This window comes from Sceloporus occidentalis, unplaced genomic scaffold (genome assembly GCF_023333645.1).
Source record: "Sceloporus occidentalis isolate IW3139 unplaced genomic scaffold, rSceOcc1.0.p SCAF_2, whole genome shotgun sequence".
Classification (NCBI taxonomy): domain Eukaryota; kingdom Metazoa; phylum Chordata; class Lepidosauria; order Squamata; family Phrynosomatidae; genus Sceloporus; species Sceloporus occidentalis.
Window position 1 is genome coordinate 245,107,826 of NW_028316982.1, and position 27,259 is coordinate 245,135,084.

The 27,259-nt window shown below is 41.9% G+C and overlaps 2 protein-coding genes and 2 non-coding genes across 5 annotated transcripts; all 4 read right to left on the reverse strand.

The window, feature by feature from the left end:
* Window positions 1-495: 495 nt before the first annotated feature.
* Window positions 496-6,972, reverse strand: LOC149319914 (ras-like protein family member 11A). Its single transcript, XM_089508205.1, has 4 exons — window positions 6,715-6,972; window positions 5,310-5,366; window positions 4,738-4,817; window positions 496-1,960 (listed from the first exon to the last, which is right to left on the reverse strand). The coding sequence occupies exons 1-4, from the start codon at window positions 6,833-6,835 to the stop codon at window positions 1,508-1,510; spliced, it is 711 nt and encodes a 236-aa protein (XP_089364331.1). The 5' UTR covers window positions 6,836-6,972; the 3' UTR covers window positions 496-1,507.
* Window positions 6,973-17,971: 10,999 nt separating this feature from the next.
* Window positions 17,972-25,575, reverse strand: LOC149319915 (large ribosomal subunit protein eL21). 2 transcript variants are annotated; one of them, XM_089512584.1, is made up of 6 exons: window positions 25,477-25,575; window positions 22,587-22,665; window positions 21,710-21,771; window positions 19,579-19,691; window positions 18,809-18,959; window positions 17,972-18,101 (listed from the first exon to the last, which is right to left on the reverse strand). In XM_089512584.1, exons 2-6 carry the CDS (start codon window positions 22,651-22,653, stop codon window positions 18,012-18,014), a joined length of 483 nt encoding a protein of 160 aa, XP_089368710.1. In that variant the 5' UTR covers window positions 22,654-22,665; window positions 25,477-25,575; the 3' UTR covers window positions 17,972-18,011. The 2 variants fall into 2 exon arrangements, with proteins under 2 accessions (XP_089368710.1, XP_089368711.1); XM_089512585.1 differs by having other exon boundaries at window positions 25,517-25,553.
* LOC149319916 (small nucleolar RNA SNORA27) lies at window positions 19,390-19,520 on the reverse strand. The gene has a single exon (XR_016280321.1). It is a non-coding gene; the product is annotated as a small nucleolar RNA SNORA27 (small nucleolar RNA).
* On the reverse strand, window positions 20,839-20,915 carry LOC149319917 (small nucleolar RNA SNORD102). Its single transcript, XR_016280317.1, has one exon. It is a non-coding gene; the product is annotated as a small nucleolar RNA SNORD102 (small nucleolar RNA).
* Window positions 25,576-27,259: the final 1,684 nt, after the last annotated feature.

Genomic DNA, 27,259 nt, shown 5'->3' on the forward strand with positions numbered 1-27,259 from the left:
CATAGAATTGTAAGTCTGAAAGTGATTCAATGGCTATCTAGTCTAGCCTAGTCAGAAAATTTACTTTGTGAATTACAGCTTCCAGAATCTCCCAGCCAGTATGGCCTGTGGCTAACTTGCAAAGTGATTCTGTTAGTTGTAATTCAAAAAGGTAATTTTTCCAAGTTTAGGCTAGATGTCCTGTGCTTTCATGAAATCCCTTACTACAGCATCCCAAACTGGAGGCCATCCAACCTCTGTTTAATGGAGCAGGGGGAAAAAACATATTGCAAACAAGTTTTGAAAGACTTTTACCAATTACCATTGGGTGGGCAGATCAAGAAATTCAATTCTCTTTTGGTTTTTGGGGCTATCTTCATTATTTGTTAGATCCTGGTCTGTACTTGGGGCCAATTTCAATATGCTAAGACAAAAATTCTGAGACACATTTTATTTTAAAAAGTAGTAAGTAACTCACATTTTTATGTTTGTTTCTAATAGTTTTATTTTGCATTGTATAAACTCATAGCTTCACACCTTTTTACACAGCTGGTCATGTGGCACTTCTCACCCCATATTTATATATTGAAGGAACAGGCAGCCTTTGGTTTAATCGAAAAGTAATCCATAGGGAAGGGTCAACGAAGATAATTTTTTCTGCCTGAGCCAAAGTACAAGATGCATTCCACAACAATTCCACTGAGAGTTTAATCTTATTTCAACATTGCTTAGAGACTTAGCGTTTATCTCCATCACAGACTTAAAATAATTCAATATCACTTTAACAATTATAGATCCATCCCATGGAATCCTGGAATTTGTAGGCTGGAGAGCTAATTCTCCACTAAGAGAACTACAGAACTAGAGCAGCTTACAGAATACAAATCTTAGTATTCCACAGAATTTAGCCATGATAGTTAAAGTGCTACTAAACTACTATGACTACAGCATACAGTATTCACACACTTGGTTCTCTACTACCGAGGGATACGGGTTACTTTAACGGGTACAGAATAGGTTGTGAGGTACATTTACATGGCTGGGTAGCTCAGGAGGAATAGTAAAGGGACTGCCTCTCCCCAGCTTCTGCCACCTGAGGCAAATCCCTCACTTTGCCTAGTAATAGCACCAGCCATGTCAATAGGATTTCAGCGTGTTTTTGTGTGTGCTGAGAAGGATGTGAACATCCCAATCCGTCATCCAAGCTACATTGAAATGCTAGGATTTAAGGCATTTCCTGATTGTTACGGAAGCGTGACAGAGCAGAAATACAACTACATCATGTCTCTTAGGTTATGCAGCAAACAACCATCATAGAAACTGGCAACCTGGGTCTGTCTCTTTCCCAGTTTTATTTTGTTACAAGTCATCCTATTTTTGTGGGGAGGAGAGTTAATTCATACAAAAACATTGCAAGAAAGTCTCATACTTTCAAATACAGACAAGGAGCTTTGGTACAAAAATAAAATTTTCTTATAAATGTATATTTTATAAAACAGTCTGTTCAGGAGGAACTTCAGGCTGAGGTTTATTTGATTTTGTAAGATAAAGCCTGTTTGAAACGTCTCTTGAGGTCCTGCATATTTGGCGATTTGGGGCGGGGAATGACAGAGGACCTCCTTCTCTCTCCGCTGCCACAGCTGTGTGTTTTGCTGGCTTCTTTGCAAAGATACTGGAACACATCACATACGCTTTGGTAATTATCACTAGTGGAAACTTCTAGAAACACACTGCCCAGTTCATTCGCCAACTGGAGGCCATCATTCATGGCCACCTGTCTGGAATGAGTCAGGTCTCCTTTGTTGCCAACAATGACAACAGGGATTTTAGCATCAGGGCGGATCTTCCGGATGTGTTGGTAAAGGGGACGGATAGACTGGTAGCTACGGTAGTCTGTAATAGAATAGACCAAGAGAAAACCATCTGCCCACTTCAGACACCGGGACAGTGAATCCAACATCTGAGCAATGTCTTCTTGAACCTGTGAAGAAGTGCAATGTTTATTTAATAAATTGGGAAATGAGGTATAAAGCTTTTACAACAACAGCATTTGGAAATGCTGCTCATTATTAAGAACAGCTTTGCCTCGAGATTTATCTGTTGTTTTGGAACAGAGGTTTCACCTTCCACAATCTATTCTATGTTAACAGTTCAAGATTTACAAAGGGCAAGTGGCATTGGATGTGACATGTTTTCTGCCAGTGTTTCAAACAACTCTCTGTATGTGACAGCTACAAGTGTGCTTATTAATGCTTACACTTAAAACCAGAAGAGATAATTAAAGGAAAAGTGCATTCCTTCCTTAATGGGCACTTTCAGCCCTAGCCAGCAAGATACTTTACAATTACTCCTGATTAGGCTGCAGCAAAGTGCTACAGAAAGCTTTCAGTGTGTTTTCTGCCTGAAGCACAGCAACGTCTGTTCATTATGAAGCATCATAACTTAAATGCCTATGACAACCTACTCCAACTTGGTGACCAAGTTGGTGATCGCCAAATGACCTTACCAACTTAGTGACTTCCAGATGGTTTTGACTAAAATTTGCATCAATTGCTGGCATAAGAGATCAGCATTTTTAAAACTGCAGTCCTATGATGTTTACTTGAATGTAATGGAGGCAAAGCTTGGGAAAGTTACTTTTTTTTTTTTTACTACAGCTCCACGAATCCTAGCCAGCACAGCATTGGAACAGACTGCACATTGCATGCTAAATTTGTCCAAATATTGGCAAATCATTGAAGTGAAATCCCATTTTTCACCTTATTCTATACACCATTAGGTCTTTTCACTGTGCTTCTTCCTGCCTATCCAATGTGACAGAGGCACAGATTCAATTGCTGGACCAGAGAAGACCCACTGAATCAATTGCTGAAGGGCAACTCAACAATTATGTATATTCCATTGATACAGTGGGTCTAGCAACTGGATTTAGACCAAAATGTTACTTTGAAGCAATGTGCATGTTACTTCAATGTGCAAAGGTGGCTTGATCCACAGCCCACTGTATTCGGTGGGAGTTTCCCCAACATTAGGTCAAGATCGCATTGAATTGCTGGTGGAGCATATGTTTCCACCAGGATAGCCACACTAGTGATCTAGGCCAGGGGTAGGCAACCTGCGGCCCGCGGGCCGGATCCGGCCCGCCAAGGCCTTCCAAGCGGCCCCCGAGCAGTCCTGCCGCCGATTTCCCCTGTTTTTCGCCGCTCCGGGCGCCATTTTGTTTTTCAAAATGGCGGCCGAAGTCTCGCGTGACCTCAGGATGTCAAAGGTCACACGAGATTTTGGCCGCCATTTTGAAAAACAAAATGGCGGCGCCCATGTAGGAGGCCTGGTGCAGCCCCTGGAGCACTCCAACAGGGCTCCAGGAGCTGCAGTAGGCCTGCAGCAGGCTCCACCTCGCTCTCTGCCCTCCTCCTCCTCCTCCCTAAGAGCAGGGAAAGGAGGAGGAGGAGGCAGAAGGAGTGTAGAGCGAGGGAGAAAGGGAGCCAGAGCGGCAGCTGCAGCCACAGCAAGGCAAGAGGTCGGTTCATTGGGGGAGGGGGTTAGCTGGGTGTTCTTTCTGCAAACTTCCCTCTCAGCACCCTGTGGCTTTTCTGGGTTGAAACTGTGTGCATGCTTGCTGCAGTTTATTTTCAGTTGCATTGTAGTAACTTCCTTGTTTGTAAGTTTATTATTATTATTATTATTATTATTATTATTAGTACTACTACTTGCCCTGGGTGTTCTTTCTGCAAAATCCCCTCTGAGCACCTTGTGGCTTTTCTGGGTTGAAATTGTGTGCATGCTTGCTGCAGTTTATTTTCAGTTGCATTGTAGTAATTTCCTTGCTTGTAACTTTATTCTTAGTATTATTTATTATTATTACTACTTGCCCTGGGTGTTCTTTGTGCAAAATCCCCTCTCAATGAGAAAGAGCAGGAGGAGGAGAAAGAGGAGGAGAAAGAGGAGGAGTGTGACTTTCCAAAGTGCATTTCTGTGTATTTTTGGTGCACTGAAAGGTCTGCTGTAACAATGATAGTAGTGGAGGTGGTGATGATGATGATGCTTCGGTGGAAGCTCCGCCCCATAGGGTGGAAGCTCCACCCCCAGCATGTGGCTCCGCCCCTGGAGGGTGGAAGCCCCACCCCTGGCATGCGGCTCCACCCCCGGAGGGTGAAGCTCCACCCCCGGCTTCGGCCCCCCAGTTGTCTGAGGGACAGCAACCTGGCCCCCAGCTCAAAAAGGTTGCCTACCCCTGATCTAGGCTGACAAAGGGTTCCCATGAGTACCCCAGCAACTGAGCTGGATGGTACTGAAGCCTACTCAGCCCCCAGCTAATGTGTGGTAAGAGGCAGAGCTCTCCATCCTGCACATCCAGGCAAATGCATTGCACAAGGAGACAGTGGATTCCTCCTTGGGCAATGTCCACCAAAATACTTACACTGCATAACCAGGGTTCATGCCAGAGTAAGGTCTGAAGAAATAATCCAGTTTGAGACCACTTTAATTGCCCTGGCTCAGTGGTATGGAAATCCTTGAATTTTAGTTTATTGTGGCACCAGAGCTGTCTGACAAAGGAAGCTAAATGTCTCACAAAACTACTATTCCCAGAATTCCCTAGCATTGAGCCAAGTCAGATAAAGCAGTCTCAAAAGGGATTATTTCTGTCATGTGTTTTGGACCTAAGTCACCAACAAGATTCTGGCCTTAAAATCGCTCAGTGAATACATTACACCCAATAACACTTTCAGAACTGGGATAGATAGGGTTATTCTGTACCTCAATACATCCTGGGGTGTCTTGGATTTGCAAAAAAAATTGATCGCCTTCAACGTGAACAAGTCTTGAATACAGATTCCCTGGAAGTGAAAGAATGAAAGACTATTAAAAATTGCCCCACTCTAGTTAGTGGAGGAAAGGCAGCTCATATTAGACAGAGAGTCCATTCCTTTCTCATGTGAACATAGTATACACAGAAGGGCCAAAGGGGATTTGAGAGATCCAAGTTCATGCCCCAACTGAGACTTCAAGCCTACACAATGACCCTAGGCAAATCATATTTTCTTATCCTAATCTACCTCACAGGGTTGTTGGGAGGACAAAATGGTGCATTAGGGAAAACCATTTAAACTAGCCTAAGGAAGGTGGAGGAATGGGATGTAAACTGTAGGTATATTGCATACATGGAGCTTTTTACAAATCCCTGTTTTTCCTCTGTCCCTCTTGTATTTGGGGAAGATAGCTGTACAGGAAGATATAGGAATATAAATTTTCATGGGAAACCCTCCATGAATAGGTACTACTCTAAATGAAAAGGACATTCTTAAAAAGCAAGAAAGGCAGAAACTTACCTGTATTGGGCTCATAATCGCCAATAAATCTCCTGGTTAGGTACCGTACTATCATAGCTGAAAAGAAGCAGAGTCCGTGGGTTACTAAAGCAGTTGGAAAAGATCCACTGTTCTACATATGTATTGAGTTTAATTACAAAGAAGGAGACAACTGTTGATTGTTTTATCACAGATCTACAAGGCATGGACCAGAGCTTGGAAAAGCTACTCTTTTCTGGTTACAACTAGAGTCCTCCAATTAGCTTGGAGTTAACAAACTCTGCCATAGACAGAACTGAAGACAACCTACTCTGCATCAGTAGAGACCTTTCGTACTTGGCAGCCATGCCATCTCTTTGAATGGACAGCTGGATTCCTCCAGCTCCTGCAAAAAGGTCAGGGTTTGCTCCTGTTGAAATCGAGGTTCCCTGTTGAAGGCATCACAAGACATTTCTGCAGCTTGTCCTTGCAGTGTGCCTTCAAGATATTTCCCCTTACCGTGACCTTAAGGTGTTTTCTTGGCAAGCTTCTTTAGAGAGGGGTTTGCCATTGACACAGAGAGTATGACTTGCCCAAGTGGATTTCGTGGCTGATCAGGGATTAGAACCCTGGTCTCCAGAGTCCTAGACCAACAGCCAAACCACTATATTGTGTTAGGGTCCAAAACACACTGCGGAAATAATCCAGTTGGAGACTGCTTTAACTGCTAGGAAATCCTGGGAACTGTCGTTTATTGTGGCACCATCAGAGAAGGCTCAATGCCTCCCAAAACTACACTTCCCCAGAATTCCTTTATATTGAACTAGGGACAGTTGAAGTGGTCTCAAACTGGATTATTTCTGCAGGGTTTTTTTTGGAATTAGTGTCCTCTTTCTGCAGCTTTGCAACTTTTCCAAAGAAGGGGACTCTCCAGCGGTTCCCAAACTATGGCCCTCCAAGCTTCAGCTTCCAGGATCCCTGTTCGCCCAAGGGACTAGGACTTCTGAAGTCCAAAGCCTTTGGAGGACCAAAGTCTATCGAGTCTATTATCCCATGAAAATATTCTGTAACCCGTTGCCTTTCTCTAATTATTTTAATTGATTATATTTAATTAGGAATGTGTTTAATTGTTGTTTTAAGGGGGAGGGAAGATTGGGATTTTCTGATGGCATTATGTGAAATTTTAATTGTAAGCCGCTTTGGTTGTCCTAGCAACCGAGAAGCGGGCTATAAATAAAGATATTATTATTATTATTATTATTAAAACTTGGGAATCACTGCAATCAAGAAAACATGCTCCAAAAGCCAAAAGGAAACCATGTTGGCAGAAAGAAAATCTGAAACACACATATCTTCTGAAACACACATGCCAGTATTGCCCTCTTGCTCCTCCCAGAGGCCCCCCTCCTGGCCCCAGCCTTTCCCTGGAGCCTTCTTTGGGGCTTACCGCTTTTCCCGACGCTCCCGGTGCCCAGGACGGCCAGCTTCACCTCCCTGGCCAGGTCCTCGGAGGGTCCCTCTTGGATCGGGGCGAGGAGGTAGTTGTTAGACATGATCCGCAACCGCATGGGCAGAGAAGAAGACCCAGAGCCACAGACAGCCCCCCACACACCCCACTCCAGCCTTCCAGGAGCAAGACAAGGGCGCTGGGCTTGCAATGCTTCCAGGGAAGGCAGGGAAGCCCGAGTCAGCGTTGCTGCTGCTTCTGTCTCTTCTTCTGCTGCTGCTTCAGCTGCAGAGCCAAGGAGCGAGCGAGGAGCTTTTAAAGGCTGCCTAAGGCAGAGGCGAGGCAAAAGTAAGACTCCGCCTGCAAGTGCGCAGGGAGGGATGCAAGGCAGTGCCCCTCTCCTGACACAAGGCTGGATGAGGATGCTACTGATGTTGCTGCTGACGATTATTATTAGTAGTAGGGTTCATAGAATCAAAGAATTGGAAGAGACCCCAAGGGCCATCCAGTCCAACCCCATTCTGCCATGCAGCAACTCGCAATCAAAGCATTCCCAACAGATGGCCATCCAGCCTCTGCTTAAAGACCTCCAAAGAAGGAGACTCCACTACACTCCGAGGGAGTTTGTTCGACTGTCAAACAGCCCTTACTCTCCGGAAGTTCCTCCTAATGTTGAGGTGGAATCTCTTTTCCTGCATCTTGCATCCATTGCGCTGGGTCCTGTTCTCTGGAGCAGCAGAAAACAAGCTTGCTCCCTCCTCAATATGGCATTCCTTCAAATATTTAAACAAAGCTATGATATCACCTCTTAACCTTCTTAGTCTTTATTGTTGTAGCCTGTCTCAATCCTTTGGGAGAGGCAGGATATAAATAAAACCTTTTATTATTATTATCATTATTATTCTCCAAGCTAAACATACCTAGTTCCCTAACTCACTCCTCATAAGATATGGGTTCCAGACCCTTCACCATTTTGGTGGCCCTCCTTTGGACACGCTCCAGTTTCTCAACATCCTTTTTGAATTGTGGTGTCCAGAACCAGACACAATATTCCAGGTGGGGCCTGACCAAGGTAGAATAGAGTGGGACTATTACTACCCTCAGTCTAGACACTATACTTCTATTGATGCAGCCTTGAATCACATTGGCCTTTTTAGCTGCCGGGTCACACTGTTAACTGATGCAACTTGTGGTCTACTACGATTCCTAGATCTTAGCTCCCTTTCATATGTAGTCTCCTTAAGCCAGGGGTCCCCCATCCTATATCTATGCATTTCATTTTTTTTTTTACCTAAGTGCAGTACTTTACATCTCTCTGTGTTGAAATTCATTTTGTGATCTTTGGCCCATCTTTCTTATCTATTAAGGTTATTATTAAATATTAATTAATATTGATATTATTAATACTGTTGATATTAAATAGTTTTTTTAAAAAAAGGTAAAGGTAGTCCCTTGACACAAATGTCTAGTCGTAACCGACTGTAGGGGTCGGTGCTCATCTCGGTTTCTAAGCCAAAGAGCCAACATTGTCCGAAGATGACTCCAGTAGTCATGTGGCCAGCATGACTGCACTGAAGGCTGTTATCTTCCCTCTGAGAAGTGGTACCTGTCTATCTGCTTGCATTTGCATGCTTTTGAACTGCTAGGTTGGCAGAAGCTGGGACTAGTGACAGGAGCTCACCCCATCATGCAGCACCTGGGCCTTGAACTGCTAACTTTCTGATCTTCAGATCATCAGAATTGGCATCTTAATCTCTAAGCCACTGCATCCCTAAATAGTTGTAGTACTGTTTATACTAATACTGTAGTTGTTTGTGGGTTTTTCAGGCTATGACATCGTGTTCTAGAAGAGTTTATTCCTGGAGTTTGGCCAGCAGCTGTGGCTGGCATCCTTCAGAGAATGCTGGCATCGTGGCCGAGAGTGGGGTATATATACTGTTGGTTGAGAGAAACTAGTTTGCATGTTGATCTGTGTATTGTTCTGTTGTTGAATGGCAAGGCCTACAGGGTGTCCATTTACTTAGTGATCCATTGTCTGCTGAGAAAACCCCCTCACCCTGGGTGGTTTGCATTTGCATTTGCATTTGCTGGGTCTTGGTTTTGGTGTTTTTCAGGACCCATTCAACAACAGAACGATACACAAATCAACATGTAAATCACTTCCTCTCAACCAACAGTATGTATATTTCACTCTCTTCCATGCCAGTATTTTCTGTAGATGCCAGCCACAGCTCCTAGTGAAATATAGAAAAAACTATGGATGCTGGCTGTGAAAGCCTTCGACTTCACAATACTAGGTTGTTGTTTTTTTTAAAAAAAATCTTTTCTATCAAAAGATAAGGAAGAACAGAGAAAGTAAAAGAAAAAAATATACAGTAATTTTCTCTCTGACATCTTCTATACACTTATATAATTACCATGTGTTTCCAACTTCTTCTCCCAACAAGATTCCTCTTTCATGTTTTCTCCCCAAAGCCCCCCCCCCCCCCCAATATTATATTTCTTGTTTGGAATTTTCCATGGACCATTCCATATACAATAATATTCTTCTTTAAATTAAACTTAATTTCTTTGTACAATCCGCTCCTCATTTATTCTGTTTCTAATATTTTTAGAAGACTGTGCACAGTCTAATAAACACTAATTAATACTAAATAATAATAATAATAATAATAATAATAATAATAATATATTAGAATCATAAAATCAGGGTTGGAAGAGACCTCAAGGGCCATCCAATTCAATCTCCTCCCATGAAGGAAATTATTAATTAATATGAATATTATTAAGGAGGTATACTGATGTTTATCATATTTGTTCTTATGTGCCTTTGAATCTGATTTATGGTAGCCCTACCCTAGGTTTTCTTGCCCTTCCTTTGAGGCTGAGAGAGTGTGACTTGCCCAGGGCCATCCATTGGGTTTCCATGGCTAGGTAGGGATTTGATTTAGTCCAACAATAAAATCATATTTCTACTTGAAATTCTGGATAATATTTCATGCAGCTATAGTACAGAAAACTTTAGGCTATAATAAACATGCTAGTCTCTGAGGTTACGTGGGATTCTTTATTAGCACAGTAGAGAACCTGAATGCTCTGAAGTCACAGGCAAAAGGGAAAGGGAACTAAAAGTTAGACACATTTTCCCTTCTCACCTGCACTGTACACTTTATTTTCTAATTTATTTGATGAACCTGATATAATTGGAAAGAAAGAGGGGACACATATATATATCGAACAATCCTGTGCGTGCTTCAGGCGGAGTTACGTAGGGCATTAGAGAGATATATTTTTTGAACTGCAGCTCCCAGAATCTCTGACAGCTAAGGCTTTTTTCATGCTCCTGTGTGCAATCTCAATCTCTGCAGGTTTGCTAAGAGTTAAACTACATTGCATATTGAATGTGCAGCTTATCTGGAGATGCTTCGGTATGATGTGTTTTGTGTGGACTTGCCACACTTTCTTGGTTGACCTTTTATGACACAGCTGCATGATGTCATCATCAAAATGATTTCCCCGTAATATCTGTCATCTTTCTTCTGCAGAAAAACAAAGAGAAAAAAAAAACAGCATAGTAGTGTAATCATACCACATGGGAATCAACTATTGAGCACCTTCCATTTTCAATAAGAAAAGTAATTTTGCCTTGTGTGTAGCCTGTCGGCACATCAGTATACCTAAGCACAACCTCAACATTGGCATTCCAGTTAATGTTACTTTAGCCTGATTTTAAAAATATTTATTTTCATGGAAACGTCTAAAAATTACTAAGACCCATATAAACATGTACTGTACCAAGATTCAAATTCTAACAATACTGTTTCCATGCCAGTGGAACATGCTGAGATGGGAATAGATGTAGATACAGTTTGATGACCAGAGATCTGCAGGATGTTCATCCACAGAGTCACTATAAGCCAAAGTCTATGGCAAATAACAACAAACAACTCAGTTTGCCTGTGGTTGAAGAAAGCAAGAGCTTCTCATGGAGCTGTCCAAGGTACTGTTTTGTACCTAAATGGCTGCCTTGCTTTTGCTTGTTTCCCTTCCCTACAGTAGGGGTGCAAATTGTTTACAACTGGATAGCTAGGATGGCATAGTGGTTTGACTGTTGGACTACTACTCTGGAGGCCAGGGTTCAATTCCCAGCTCAGCCATGAAACCCACTTAAGCCCACTTAAGCAAGTCACACTCTCTCAGCCTCAGGGAAAGATAATGGCAACCCTCCTTTGAACAAATCTTACCAAGAAAACTCCATAATAGGCTCACCTTAGGGTCGCTATAAGTTGGAAATGACTTGAAGGCATACAACAACAACAACAAGTTGTTCCTAGCAGCACTAGCCATAATAGTCAATAGTGAGGAATGCTGTTGGTTACTGTTCAAGAATATCAGGGGGACTGCAGGATCTCCACCCTTACTTTACTGGAACTGCTACTAGGCCTGGCTTTGCCTAACCCATATCTCTCAATATGAGCCTGCCCATTTTCTCAGATTTATGGGGAAAGGCTTTGTCTTGCTCCCACCACCATCCCAGGCACGTCTGGTAAGGACGCAAGAGACAACCTTTTTGGTGGCGGCTCCCAAGTTGTGGAATTCCCTTCCCTGCTGGAGGTCCAGTTGCCCCCTTCCCTGTTATCTTTCAGTGGGTAGGTAAGTATCTTTTTATTTAAGGAATCACTGAGTTCTTAGTATGTTGCAGCATATAGAGCTTTTAAGGGAAGGTAGGGTTGTAGTGGGGGGGGGGGGCTTCCGTTTTAATGCTGCTTGATGTTTTTAATGATGTTTTTAACATTATATTTAGTTTTATTGTCTGTTAACTTTTGTATTAAGAACTTTTAAAGCTGTGCTGTGTTTTTTTAGATGCTATATGTCATGCTGTCTTGAATCCCATTAGAGGAGAAAGATGTAATACAAATTAAATAAATAAACAAATAATAAATAATCCTGCTATGCTTTGCCTGGCTCTGCCTTGCCAGAACTCTTCCAGGGGCTGAACAGTCATATTGCCATGCACAATGTTTGAATGGGGTGGGGGGACCCTACATTTCCAAGCTGTTCTGCTCAGCCTCCAAAGGGTTTCGGATAGGACATTTTATAATATAAAATGGTGTAGAAACCCAGCATAGTTGCTATCTAAGCTGAACAGAATTTTCCAATTTGCCAATTTCATTGGTCAGTCTTTCTCTTTCCCTTCCTTTTCACCTTCCTGTGACAATTTCTCATTGCAATAAATCTTAATGAAAAGCAATGAACAAACAATGGGATTTTTCATTTTCATTTGTCTTTCATTTAGATTCCCATTTGGTGTGTATGGGGTGTGTGTGTTGTGCACAGAAGGAGCTCATTTATTTAATTTACATCAATTGTGTGAAATGAATGAACACGGTCATGTGCTGTGAATTCATGTGGGCTTCAACCAGGTTAGGGGGAGTGTGGGCTCCATCCAACCTTTCTGGTTGTCCTGTGCCAGCCTTCCATAACAATTCCCTCCAGATAGTCATCTGGTGTGGTGATGATGAACAATCAGAGGTGTAGCTATGGGGAGGGTCCACAAAATGAGGTCATTGCTACCTAAATAAAAATTCTCCCAAATGAAATCCTCAGTTCTCAAATTTCTAGCATTGCAGGGAATGGGCCAATGAAAATTATGCACACCTAGCATATTGCTGAATTCACATTGCTTTGGCAACTTTACCTGCCTGTTTGCTTTGAATGCCTAAATGATATTTCTAAATGTTCAGCTGAAAATTAAGTTTCTGAACTTCTAGAAGCCACCATGATGTTGTGCTTTGAATGCTGGACTGGGCATCTGGGAGACTTTGGTTCAAATTCCTGCTTGACAATGGAAACCCACTGGGTGACCTTGGGCAAGTCACACTCTCAGTCTCAGAGGAATGCAATAGTAACCCTCCTCTGAACAAACCTTGCCAAGAACACCCAGTGGTAGGTTCACCTTTGGGTAGCCATAAGTCAGAAACGAATTGAAGGTATTCACCAACAATGTTAAAAATTTGGGGACTGAAGGAAAATTTCATTAAGGGCAGAATTCTTATTTGAAGGGGCAATGGCTCCCCCTCCTATAATTACACTCCTGGCTACAGTCCAATACATTGTAAGAGCAACAGATTATGTCTGCAATAGGAGTCTGTTCTGCAGGTCACTGGTTTATTCCAATTTATTCTAGGGATGGTCAAATGTGTTAATTCCTATTCCCCAGTTTCTTACTTTCCTAGCCATTCTTTTCAGCCCATTTCCATATCTATCTCCAAATTTATTCCTCCCCCACAAAAATCCTGTACAATAATTTGAACATATTGTGTACATTTCTCCCACTATAGACCTTTTTGTATCCAATTTTCTCAGTGCACTTTTTGCAAGTCATTTCCCCCACTATAATGCAGTTGTCTGCATAATTTCACCTAATATATATGTTGTTGTGTGAAGATTTTGAGTTGGAGACTGCACTGAAAGATCTCGTAAATGCAGACTTTACTGGACAAGGGTGTTCTATTTACATATAGGTTCAAGAGAGGCAAATAGGATAAATTTATATAAGTAGATATTAGATACATCTTTATTGAATAAGTCTCCAGACCATTTCAAATATTATATAAGATTTAGAACTGTTTTTTCTTTCATCTTTTGCATCCTTGGCATTTACTTGTTGCCACTGACACTCAAAACAAAGCAGATCCTTTCCCCTACAGACCCACAAAATATAAAACTAACCAGTCTCAGTAAGAAAGTTCAGTCAAGTCACACCCATGTTGTTCCACTAAAAGAAATATCCAAACCACTCTGTAGCAGAACCTGTTTTTTATTTCCATATTGCTTTATTTCTAGTCACAGCATGATATGTATTCAGCGTATCTCATGAGCTTTCCAGCATATTCATAAGTAATGTCATTAAACTTTTAACATCTCAGTGATATTGTGGAATAAGTGACAAAATGAGGAATACTGCTTTAGCACTGTAATAAACCTACGTTACAGAAATATTGCAAGACACTACTAACCGACTACTTAAGCTGAAGGAATGATAACATTGTGAATCACATTTCCTCCCCTGTGAAAAGAGATAAACTAAAATCCAGACACACTAAAAGTAATGAGTTCCACTCAAGGTTCTCCAGAGAGATATGTTTCATAGCTGCTTTGTTGAAATTTGTAGGAAACTCATATGTAAGACAGATGGAAGTTATCAGTGTATGGCTTTGAAAAGCAAAACAATTAATGTGCATGTGTACAGAAAAGCAAATTACTATGTAGCATTCCAGATTGTTCAGTTCCAGTGTGAATTCAGTTTCAGTCTAGATATAGAAATTATGCTAGTACAGTTGGCCCTTGATATCCATGGATTAAACTAACCACCGTTTGAAAATATTCACATTTTCCAACCCATGAAGCAAACTTTTATTTTGCCATTTTATATAAGGGACACCATTTTACTGTGCCATTGCATATTATGGGACTTGAGCATCCACTGTTTTTTCTATCCATGATGGGTCCTGGAACCAAACCTCAGTGGATACCAAGGGCCATCTCTCAGGAGTGCTTTTAGCTATGTATTCGTGCATGGCAAGGGATTGGGAGTAGGGATCTCATCCAACCCCATGATCCTATTATTTATATTTCTAAGCAATTACCCCCCCCCACATCACACACATAGATCTAAATCTTGTTTTTTGTCCCAACTAGAATCAGTGCCCCAACTATTGAATTGGTGGGAATTTGGCAAGGCAGCACTCATCCAAATTCTATTGATTTGGTGGGATTACAATAATAGGGCTTGGCAATAGGAATCAAGCCTTTGTCACTTTATTTTTGAATTTCAGATTTAAAAAACTGTCATTGATCTCACACTGTAACAAAGATAATTTGGTTGCACAAACTCTAACCTTCTGAACAGAACAAAAAGACCTACCTAATAAAGCAGGAGCACAGGATACATGTGTTACTCTAACATTTCTGCCTCAAGCCAACAATATTGTATCACACTGTCATAAGGGGCTGCAGCGAAGGGTTATGATGTTTGTGGCTTTTTTTGGTTCAGTTAATTTGGACTACCCAGGTTTAGCAAATATAGTAATAATATAGGTAAGAAATAAGTTGTGATCACCTAAAGATTAGATCTTGAATTCTTGATACTTCCAGACAAAAGCTGTTCTATCTTGCAAATATTTTTCAGCCTGATCAAAACTCCCAAATTTGATCTCTTTATCTGTTTGTAAAGGCATACATTTGTATTCTGTTCTTAGCTTCTTTTTGCAGCATTTCGAATCATCTGAATAAGCTGGATTGGTATGAAAAAGAACAGTGACTCAAACTCTGAAAAGCCAAGGTTAAGTGATAGATGTGGGGGTGGTAAAAAGAATAAAGTCTTAGGATGAGGTAGAAGACAAAATAGCAGCAAACACAAACTCAAAAACCATTTAGAAATGGGAATTTCAATTCTTGATGAAAGAGAGTGAAAGAAACAAAAGGGAGATTAGCCAGAAAAAGACACCTACAGAGAAATTCTACAGAGTCCTTAATAACACAAAACATGACATCTGCAAAACATGAGTGCTACAAATTATATCTTCCTGCAAGTGTCCCCCACGGCCTCTCTGGACGTCACAGCAGTGCTCCCACAAGTTTCCCTTGTGAATAATATCAAAGTAGAAAGAATTTGTGTATGGTTGTTCATGATTCAGATATTGACATGCTGAGCTGCTTCCGGATACATTGTGCTGGTAAATTCAGACAGATTACTGTAAATGGCCTGGAGTTGGGAATTGCTAAGTGGCGTCTGGGCAAGGAATTGGATCTAAAGCAAACATGTCTTGGACAAGCTTGATTTTGGCATCTTGTCCAAACAGTAGCTCCTCTTCAGCTATTGCTCATTTAGGCCCTTCAGACAAGATGATGCATTTGTTACAACTTGGCCAAATCAAGATAATGTGAAACCATGTGTCTAAATCTTTTCCATGATAATGTTGTTAGACTTGAGGCAGCAGTGTGTATAAGGGCCCTCCTTATTAAACAATTCTAGGACATTCCGACATATATTTACAGGTTTGTATCTGGTAAGATCTGTGTCGGATCTGTTTGTCTCAGATAATTTCTTGCTGTTGTGTTCTTCTGTCTTATGGCAATCCTATGGTGAAAAAGTTTTGGGGTTTTTTTGACAGGATTTCTACAGAGGGGATTTACCATTGCCTTCATCTGAAGGGGGTTACCATCACTCAGTGGGTTACCATGGTTGAGTAGGGATTCAAACCCTGGTCTCCTTAATCCTTGTCCAATGCTCAAACAAGATTAAGACATGTTTAGGGTATTCATCGTATTGTCTGGAAAGGGAGCATGTAGGCTCACAATAATAATAGAAGTTTTTATTTCCTGCCTCTCCCTATGGATCGAGGCGGGCTTACAACAATAAAAATGGAACACCAATTTCCATATATAAAATACATCTTAAAATCAATACAGCACATTCAAATCCATATATCAACATATCATTCACTTACTAAAGACCAATTCCTGTCTGGCTGCTCCCTTTTGATTAAGCGTGACCTGCTGCTGCCTAATCACAGCTGTGTTAAAATCCTTGAATTCTTAATTGTTTTCCATGAACAGCTCTCTCTTCTGCTTGGGGGCAGTAACAATAAAGTATGTCCAAGGACTAGACATTCAGCATATTGTGACTGAGACCGCACATTGCCTAATGTAGCATAACAATTCCACAGGAAGAAACTGGCAATGACTCCTGGCTCAACACCCACAGGACTCATGGGTCCCCTTGGTCATTCCATGGCTAGTGGGGAACATAGGAGATAGGAAAAACATCTAGCTTTGTTTCATAGCCAGAAACAGCCAGAAGATATATGCTGATAAGGTCTGCTGGAAGATGTCACTGGCCTGCATCTGGCTATGGGGTATAACCTGATGTGTCTGACCTCCTGAGCTCGCCACCAGGAGGGCTATCACAGCAGAACTTTGAGCTGGGGGGGGGGAATTTGGTCATTGAAGGGGGGGTTGGAAGAGAATATCTACCTCTGTAACAACCCACCCCTCAAAAAAATGCATACATATGTGTAAGGTGGCCTTTATTATCAAGTCAACTGACTTATGGTGGACTTATAGCAATGGTGGAATTACAGTTGGGTACATCAACAGATTTTCTGCCCTTTGTGGGCCTGTTTTTGTGCCTATCTCACACAATGCCTGTTAGTGAACTCTTATCAAATCAACAGTGTGATACTGCAGCTAAAAAAGCCAGTGCAATTCTAGGCTGTATAAATTTAGCCTCTAGATCAAGGGAATAGTACCACTCTATTCTGCTTTGGTCAGACTTCACCTGGAATACTGAATCCAGTTCTGGGTATTAAAGATTATTGACCAACTGGAATATGTCCAGAGGGTGACCAACAGCTGTTCCCCACTGTGGAAATAAGGTAGTTTGACACCACTTTAACTGTGATGGCTCCATCCCGCTTTGGTTTGGTGAGGAATTCAGCTTGGTTTCAGAGCTCTGGTGCCTCACCAAACATTCTAGGATTCTGTAGAATAACAGTAAAGTTGTGTCAAACGGCTTTATTTTTGCAGTGTGGATACACCACAAAATGGTAAATGGGCTGGAAACCATGCCCTATGAGGGGAGGCTTAGGGAGCTGGGAACAACAGTTAATAGATAACATGATAATCATATTTAACTATTTGAAAGGATGTCATATTAAAGATGGAACATGCTTATTTTCTGCTGCTCCAGAGATTAGGACACAAGAGCAATGAATTCAAGTTACAGGAAAACAGATTCTACCTAAACATTAGGAAAACTTCCTGATAGTAAGAGCTATTTGACAGTGGAACATGGTATTCCTGCAAGGCAGGGGGTTGGACTGGATGACCCTTGTGGTCTCTTCCATCTCTTCGACTCTTATGAAGTTACTGGAATGCGGTTTATCTTCTGCACACTCCTGTCATACAGAAATGATTTCGGCTCATTCTGAGATAGCATGGTGTAGAGTTTGATTCCCCGTTCAGCCATGAAACCCAGTGGGTGACCTTGGGCAAGTCATATGTTCCCAATCTCAGGAGAAGGCAATGGCAAACCTCCTCTGAACAAATCTTGCCAAGAAAACCCCATGAAACCTCTCTGGGTCGCCGTAAAGTAGAAACAAGCTGAAGGAACACAACAACTCTTTTACTCCAAATACACATTTCAAAATAAATAAAGCAAGTTCAGAAGACATACATTTGAATACACTACATATTTCAGTTCTCAACAAGGGATTTTATTTTGTTCATATACACTATGCCATGAATTCATATGGGATTGGTTCCAGGAGTTCTGGCTCTTTGCCACCAGTCCTCACAAAATGAGCTTCTCTTGGTTGAGCAGGCTATAATAGTAAAGGGGAAAGGGAAAGAAAATGAAGAGAAAATGGTGAGTCATAACAGCAATCCAATTCATCTGGTTTCAGTAACTATGAGAAATCAAGACTTCACATCTCCATGAGTTGTACAATTGCATATGTTCTTCCTGAACACTGTTACTATTGTTTAGAACTGTTCTTAAAAATTAATACTGTAATACTTTGTACTTGAGAATTTATAGCATTTCTCTTCTGGCCATATTTTATCTGGCAATTCTGTTTATCTATCTTTGTATACACACTGCTTTTCTGAAACTCATTCTTTTGAAACCCAGTTTGATGTGCCATCTGAAAACAGGACACGACATATAGCATTCTTAAGCAAAAAGTAACAAAGTAAGCATTTCCCATATATCATGTACGGAGAAGATGCCTCACTAGCACTGAAAACAAATAAATGAAACCAAGAATAATAAAGAAAAGCCTTCTCTGCTGCTTATTTCTGTTTAAAAGAGATACTTATGTTATCACTCACTGTCAAGATTTCAGAAATGCATCAACCTGTCATTTTTCTCTTGCCAAAAACTTAATTGCTTCCCAACATTTTGGTATAGCCATGTATGATATTCTATCCCTTAGATTCTTCCATTTTCTAAAATTGAACATAAGAGTCACTCTAGTATTAACATTAACATATGGACACCATACATGTCTGACCACATCTCATAGATTACCTGGCGTTTTAGTTCAAACCATGTGCCCTTTTCCTTTGCCTCTTTCTTCTTCCTTTCATTTTCTTTCACACGCTGTAAGAAGCTGTCTCTGCTCTTTGAGTGCTTAATATGCTCAATACGCACATTAATTCTCTTGGCAAGAATCTTGCCCCTAGAAAGAAGACACCAACAATGACTGTCAGGTTTGGGGGGTTCAGGAAGCTAATAATGGAGATCAAATTACTACATTATGGCAACTCTATTGATCACAAGGGAGAATGCAAGTAAGACCTTGCTCTGCTGGATAAAGTTTTGCTTTAGATTAGCAGTACAGTGGTACCCCGGGATACGAATTGACCGCGTTACGAAATTTCCGGGGTACGAAAAAGTTAGATTTAAAAAAACTGTTCCGGGTTACGAAAGATTTTTCGGGTTACGAAATTAATTTCGGCGCGAAATTCAAATCGGAAGCCGCGGCTAGCGGCTTTCCAGCGCCTTTTCAGGTTGCGAAATGTATCGGGTTACGAACGGCGCCGCGGAACGAATTAATTTCGTAACCCGAGGTAGCACTGTATATTCAGATTTTACTAAACTCTTCAAATGTTTGTTTCCTCTGACAGGATCCAAGCCAGTTAAATATAATCTGGCAGGGTTTTAAAAGGATATTTTTTTACCCCACCTGAATGGCCAAGAGAGACAAGAACTGTCTAATTGGCAAAGTGAAGTGGGAGACAGAAGTACATCAAAATAACAGAGCTCCAAACAATGTTAAGTAGCGAAAATGCACTTACTTGACCTTCTTGTTCACAATAATGCCCACAGCATGCTGAGTAATGTTGTATACTCTTCCTGTCTTGCCATGATAGCATTTGTGTGGCATGCCTTTCTGAATTGTGCCCATGCCCTGTTAATACAATAATATTATAAATACCTGGGAAAATACCTGAAATAACATATTAACAAAATCTATGCCACAGTATTAGTTAACTTTTGTATTTTGTGAATTTTTAAGTATATTTTTAAAAATCTGTTTAAGTCGCCTTGAGCCCCAAACTGGGGAAAAGGTAGGATAATAAGTTACAAGAATGCTCTTGTGATCTTAAACCTTCAATACAAAGTCATACCTTCATTAACAAAGCCCCTGACAAGCTCCTTTTTAACTAAGTATTTTTTTATGATCTCCCCCCAACACCTTCCTTGCTCTCTGTTTAGCTGCCAGTTTTTTTTAAGCAGCATCAACACTGGGAGGATAGTAAAATAATGCTGGAGAAAAACAGACTTTTGATGTCAGTTGCAGCAGCATATATGTAGTAAACAAGGCTATAAAAACTTGGGCTGGGAAAGATAGGGATTCTGTTCTAGCCAATCCTGCTGTAGCTGTATGCTTGCCTATAACAGGCAAGGTAAACTGCAGCTTAAACCGTGTAGTGAGCATGCAGAAAGAACAAATCTGAGAGACATGGGGAAAGCACTTAAATCTGCCTTACCACCCCACCCATCCAGAAGAACAGATCTATAAATTTGGCAACCAAAATGGAAATCATAGGAGTAGTAGAGGCTAGTAATTGAAAAAAAAATTCCTGGAAGAGGCTTTAATGTGCTTTCTTCAAGGTTCATTAAAAAAAATTATGGAAAGCTTGCCTGGCCTGCTCATTTCGTTTCACATGTGTATGTTGTGCATTTCAGATTTTTAAAAAAAAATTGCTGAAACACATTGAATTGCTCTTTTTTGTGGTGAAGGATGCTATTTCAATACACTTCATGTTATTTCTGCCTCTAGCATAAACTTTTCTGTTAAGAAGTAGTGCCTAGGAACACATCTACTTTGTTAAGTGAGATAGTATACCTGTATTTGTTGCTTGGTCTCAAGACTTGAACGTAAGTTTCTCAAACCAAAACTAGACCAAGGAAACCATTTGAGGAAACCATTCCTAATGTGCAAACATAATTTGCATGGCCCAATAAGCCACAACTGCCACTAACGTTCATCTTAAGACCCAAGCAATTAAATAAAATAAATTATGCCGGAGAGCCAGATGACATCTCTGGTTTGCTTTCAGTGCCGGTGAAATGATTTGCTCATTTTGCTGTTATAACAGCAATCATAGGAGACAGTCATCATCAAGCCCCAGAGTGTCAAGACTCAAGAAAGTTTAGTGGAGTAGTGCTTGTATAGGTCACAAAATCGAGCATTCCAAGTAATGCTTTGTATCAGCCATAAAGGACTTATTTCCTAACAAGTTGATACTGTATTACAAAACTTTTCATCAAAACTTTCTTCCAAGAAGCCATTCTATATTTAACAGTAAGAAAGAATTACAATTCCTATGCACTAGGTGTTATCAGCTGTATGCAGCAAGACTGGCTAAAAAGATCACAGCCTTTCCTTTACACATTTTTCAACATATACTATATGGTGATCAACAAGTATCTATAAAGGTAATTTCCTCTTTGATATGATTGTCTAGTCATGTTCAACTTTAGGAGGTGGTGCTCCTCTCCATTACAAAACAGAGGGAGCTAGTGTTGTAAAAAACGACTCCATGGTCATGTGGCCAGAATGACTCATCGAACACTGTTATCTTCCCACCAAAGTGGTACCTATTTATGTACTTGCATTTTTACATGTTTTCAAACTGCTAGGTTGGCAGAAGCTAGGACCAGTAACATGAGCTTACGCTCACATGACACTTGGGTCTTGAACTGCCAATCTGCTGACCTACAATTGTCAAGAGTCAGTATCGGAACAACTAAGCCACTATGTCCCATACCCAAAAGGTATCTATACATGCCACAAAATCCAGGCTCAATTCAGGACAGATATTAGTTCTATCAAATTGTGTTTAACCTGATTTTTGTTTTCCATAGAAGAAAAACTCTATAAACTAATTTTTATTGGAGAACATTTTTTTAAAAAGTTACCTTGATGTCAACAATATCACCCTTCTTATAGATGCGCATGTAGGTTGCAAGAGGGACAACACCTATGGAAAAGATGTAGGAAGTCACATGTTTGTTTAAGTTTTGCAAGTTTTAATACAAACACACACAATATAATTCGAAAGTATTCACGATCTGTTTGCTAATAAAATTTGACTGGCACACCAGAGCACAAGTGGCCACTGTGATGACATGGGCTTTTTGTACCTTATGTTGTTTCATATTAAGACAATTAGTTTTGAACGTAATGAATAATAGAGGTAATCGGTTGGCAGGATGGGGTAAGAGAATGGAATATTGAGGGAGTACTGACAGTGGTAGCCACAGTGGTAGAACAAGAGGAAGCAGAGATGGATACAAGTTGAAGTCTTCACGCACGATGGCAACACAGATTCAAGCAGAACCTTATATCTGGTGGAAGAAGTGGTGGAATAAGGGCAGGAGCCTCAGCTTCCAGCTGCCCCCTTGATAGCTAGATCGGGGCTGCGGCAACCACATGCTCCTTTTTGTGCCCTGGAAAGGGTGCGATAGCTGCGGCTTTACGGCACTGGGCGTTCACAGGGCTTCAGTCACCGACGGGTGTATAAAAGTGGCTGGAAATTCTGTTCAGATTCAAGCTATACTTACAAGCAAGAATTTCCTTCATAAATTACGTAACATTCCACAAAGGGGAATGGTCATGGAAATAACTTTTACATTAAGGATACTTCAGTCTCAACCAATAGTGATAATTATATGGCATGTGAGGGCTAACCCCCCCTTCAGTGGTTACCCCAATTAATCCAACAGTTTTTTTACCCGAGTCAGCTGGAGACAATAACCTAATGCTCAGATTAAGTGGTTCAAACATATTACCTACCATGTTTGCGGAAGGGCCTTGAGAACATGTAACGTGTCCCCCTCCTCTTCCCTTTTGTGTTGGTCATCTTGACTGATTACTGCAAAAGAGGAAAAACACAACTGCATAAATTAATAGCCCACAAACTGGAAACTTACCTATTATTGACCTAACGTGATTTACATAGTGATTCTTCTATTAAAGTGTTTATGTATGATACCTCCTCCTTTGGATTCTGCATAGTTACAGATACAAATATGGGAGAAGGAGCATTTCAGTAAGCATTGCTGACTTATATTTACAGCACCATAATTTGTCTTCAAAACAAAGGGGAACAAAATCTTAGAAAAGACCACCTAGCACTAATTTGTAGGAAGGGTGACTGAGATTAGAGGCTACATTGTCTCCTCAATAATCTTGTGCAGCTACACCCCACCAACACAAAACAAAACCCCTCAAATGTCCCCAAGTATGCCCAGGGGGTGGGAGCCATATTGTCAAAGTTTCTAGCACTCTGAGGGCCATTTTAGACCCATCACTGAATCAAATCTGGTAGTAGCAGTAGGGTACCTATAGCTACAGATGTGTAAAAACAAAAAGAAAGACATGTAATTTTCATGTTGTCAATCCTTACTATAGTACCACACTTTCAAATACTGCCTTGAACCCAGATGGCCTGCATACACACGTCATATCATTCATCCATCTAGCACAGATGGTGTTTGATTCTGTAGAATGGAGCCATAACAGTTAAACCGCTACCAAACTGCATTATTTCTACAATGTAGACACACCCTCAGCCTCTGGGATTTTCTAAGATGTAACCATATACATTGCAGAAATTAAAGTCATATCAAACTGTTATTTCTACAGCACAGATGCACCTTCGACTTCTAAGACTCTGCAGGATGGAGCCATGGCAGTTAAAGTGGTATCAAATTGTTATTTCTACAGTGTAGATGCACCCTCAATCTCTAAGATTTTGCAATACGGAGCCATAGCAGTTAGTTATCAAACCACACTATTTCTACAGTGTAGATCAGTGGTCCCCAAACTGTGCCCTTTAAGGGATTTTGGACTTCAGCTACCAGAATCCCAAACCATTGGCTGAGGCTTCTGGGAGCTGAAATCAAAAATCTCTTTGGGACCACTGGTGTAGACGCACCCTCAGCCTCCATGATTTGGTAGAAGGGAGGCGTGGCAGTTAAAGTGGTATCAAATCACACTATTTCCAAAAGTGTAGATGCACCCTCAGCTTTCACGGTTCTGTACAATGATGCCATGGCAGTTAAAGTGATATCAAACTGTGTTATTTCTACAGTATAGATGCACCCCCAACCTCAGAGAGATGCCATGGCAGTTAAAGTGATATCAAACTGCATTACTTCTAGAGTGTAGACAAACCCTCAGCCTCCAAGAATCTGTAGGATGGAGCCATGGCAGTTAAGAGTGGTATCAATCCGCACTATTTCTAGACTACAGATACAGCCTCAGCCTCTAAGATTCTGTAGAATCAAGGCATAGCAGTTAAAGTGGTATCAATCTGCACTATTTCCACAGTATAGATGCAACTCGGCCCCTGAGATTCTGCAGGATAAACCCATGTGGTATCAAACCACACTATTTCCACAATATTGATGGACCTCAGCCTCTAACATTCTGCAGGATGAACCCATGGCAGTTAAAGTGCTATCAAACTGTGTTATTTCTAGAGTGTAGTAGACCTGTGGGTCTCAAACTTTGGTCCTCCAGACGTTTTGGACTTCAGTTTCCCAAAGCCCCAGCCAGCTTGGCCCACAGTCAAAAAATCTGGGAGCTGAAGTCAAAAACATCTGGAGGATCAAAGTTTGTGAACTCAGCGATCCCCTCACTCATCCTCCAGATGTTTTGGACTTCATCCAAATTTTGGGGGCTTCATCTCCCAGAAGCTGCTCCTAGGAGAAGCAGCTAATACCCCAGAGGATAGGCTCAAAATTCAAAATGACCTGAATACACTAGAAAGCTGGGCCAAAGCTAACAAAATGAACTTCAACGTGGAGAAATGCAAGGTATTGCAGTTAGGGCAGAAAGATAAAATGCATAGATATAGGATGGGTGACACCTGGCTGAATGAAACTACGTGTGAAAGGGATCTAGGAGTCCTAGTAGGCCACAAGTTGAACATGAGTCAATGGTGTGATGCAGCAGCTAAAAAGGCCAATGTGATTTTAGGCTGCATTAACAGAAGTATAGTGCCTAGATCATGGGAAGTCATAATGCCACTCTATTCTGCTCTGGTCAGGCCCCACCTGGAATAATATTGTGCCCAGTTCTGGGCACCACAATTCAAAAAGGACATTGAGAAACTGGAGCCATGTGTGCAAAAGAGATTCCACCTCAACATGAGAAGGAACTTCCTGACAATGAGAATTGTTCGACACTGAAACACACTCCCTCAGAGAGTGGAGGAGTCTCCTTCTTTGGAGGCCTTGAAGCAGAGGCTGGATGGCCATCTGTCGGGGATGCTTTGATTTGGAGTTCCTGCGTGGCAGAATAGGGTTGGACTGGAGGGCCCTTCTCGGGGTCTCTTCCAACTATTCTATGAATCTTAGTCGAAAACATCTGGAGGATCAAGGCTTGGGAACTTAGTGATCCCCAAACTCTAGTCCTCCAGAGTTTTTGGACTTCAACTCCCAGAAGCCTCAGCGCTCTTGGCCAATGGTCAGGGATTCTGGGAGCTGAAGTCCAAAAAGCCAACAAATCTGGAAGGCCAGGGTTTGGGAATCAGTGAGCCACTGCCCCAGACCAAGGCGGCCTTCCTTCCCTTCCACCCCTTTCCTCCCAGCATCGTCTCCCTCCTTCCCAAACCCGCTCCTGCTTCCCTCCCCCAGCAGCCATTTCAGGGACCCTTCCTCCCTCTCCCTCGACCCACTTTATACGGCGAAAGAGGAGCAGCCTTTCTCCGCGTGTACCTCTAAAATGGCGTCCCAGGCCGAAAAGAAAGGGGGCGGGGCCTCGCTGGCTTTACGCTCTTTCCGGCCACGGAGGGGGCTTACGCACTTTTATGGCTGTCCATAAAGAGTGCCTGGTTGAAAATAAAGGCTTCCTATTCTCACGAGGAGGGATTTCCCCCTCTATAAACACGCTGGGAAAAGAACGATGGCTCCTCCAGAAATCTTTTCTTCTCTAGATTAATCCCCGTATGGAAGCAGGCACTTGCGAAGACAAACTAAGAAGAAGGACCCCATAGGGGAAGCGTTGATGAATAATGGTGGGCGGGGCCTACGTTGATAGTAGGGGGAGGGGCGCTTTCAGCCTGATAGTCGATTGACAGCCAGTGTGGCGTAGTGGCTTCAGCGTCGGACGCTGACGGGGGAGACTAAGGGTTCGATTCCCAGCTCCGCCACTTGAAACACATGGTGGCCTTAGCCAAAGTCACACTCTCTCAGCCTCAAAGACATATAATAAAACGGCAATGTTAATTGCAGGCTTGTATTTTCTCAAGGTTGTCCCTGTGTTGTTCTTTGGAGGGATATCTATGCAAGCAGGTCCTCCTTCCTTCCTCCTGCCATGTGGCACTGGGAACAAACCACTCCAAAGTCCAGGAGATAAGCCCAGTGTCCTTCACTCTTATATTGGTGGCATCTGAGCCTGCAAGCAGGCTATGATTTATTTTATCTTTCCGAGCCCAGATTACTTTGTGGAGGTGGCTGTGCAGTTTATCAAGTTGGAGTTAGCACTGAGAAGTGCTCTAAATGGCCACTTTGGAGTAAGGCCCCTATCCTCCTCCAGCGAGAGAGGCCAAAACCCTGAATTGCTTCTCTTTTTATTTATCTGGAGATTGCAGAGACGCAGGTGGCTAAGTTGTGTTGACTAAGAGCCAGCTGTTGTGCCTCTTGTACTCCACTTCTGGCCTAGCAGGGGACTGGGGTTTCTCTTTTTCTTTTCTCTAATAGGCAAGCAGCCCTGATGGATGATGCTTCTGAGTACACACAGCATCTGCTACCCAGCTGGATATGGCAATGCAGTGATGGTGCTTGTAAATCATGGGACAGTGCCACGCAGTCTTCTAGATGTTGCTGGATCACAACTGCCATCATCCCTTGCCAGGAGTGCTGAGATATGATGGGTGCAGCTGTCCAGCAACATGTGGAGGGCTGAACATTCACCATCCCTCCTTTAAACGCTGTCAGTCTAAAGTGAGGACATGCCAATGTGTAACTTTCCTATTTTATTTATTTATTTCTATATCATAGATCTTGTGATATACTAGTTTAAGTGTTGGACCAGGACCCAGAAGACCAAGGTTCAAATCCCCACTCAGCCATAGAGAGACTCACTAGGTGACTTTGGGGAAGTCACAGTCTCTAAGGCCTGTTACAGACTGCCAAAATAAAGCTGCTTCAGGTCTCTTTGGAGGTATGCTGTTTAAATGATGCATGCATCCTAAGAACCCAGAAGCTGTACCAAAGCTGCACTCCAGTACTTAGGAGTGGAGTGTGGCTTTGGCGCGACCTCCGGACTCTTAGGACCCATGCATCATTTAAATAGCATACCTCCAAAGAGATCCGAAGCAGCTTTATTTTGGCAGTCTGTAACAGGCCTAAGCCTCAGAGGAAGGGAAGGGCAAACTCATCTGGCTTGGGCCCAGGATACCTTAAGGACCGCCTCTCTCCATACAATCCGCCCCGCACACTCAGAACATCTGGGCAGCA

Excerpts from the sequence above, each read along its gene's own strand:
- LOC149319914 (XM_089508205.1), bottom strand. The coding sequence starts at position 6,835 with ATGCGGTTGCGGATCATGTCTAACAACTACCTCCTCGCCCCGATCCAA. Across the intron at positions 5,367-6,714 it reads CGGGAGCGTCGGGAAAAGCG|CTATGATAGTACGGTACCTA; the intron begins GTAAGCCCCAAA and ends GCTTCTTTTCAG. Across the intron at positions 4,818-5,309 it reads CGATTATGAGCCCAATACAG|GGAATCTGTATTCAAGACTT; the intron begins GTAAGTTTCTGC and ends TTTCACTTCCAG.
- LOC149319915 (XM_089512584.1), bottom strand. The coding sequence starts at position 22,653 with ATGACCAACACAAAAGGGAAGAGGAGGGGGACACGTTACATGTTCTCA. Across the intron at positions 21,772-22,586 it reads AAGGCCCTTCCGCAAACATG|GTGTTGTCCCTCTTGCAACC; the intron begins GTAGGTAATATG and ends TCTTTTCCATAG. Across the intron at positions 18,102-18,808 it reads GGTTTGAACTAAAACGCCAG|CCTGCTCAACCAAGAGAAGC; the intron begins GTAATCTATGAG and ends TTACTATTATAG.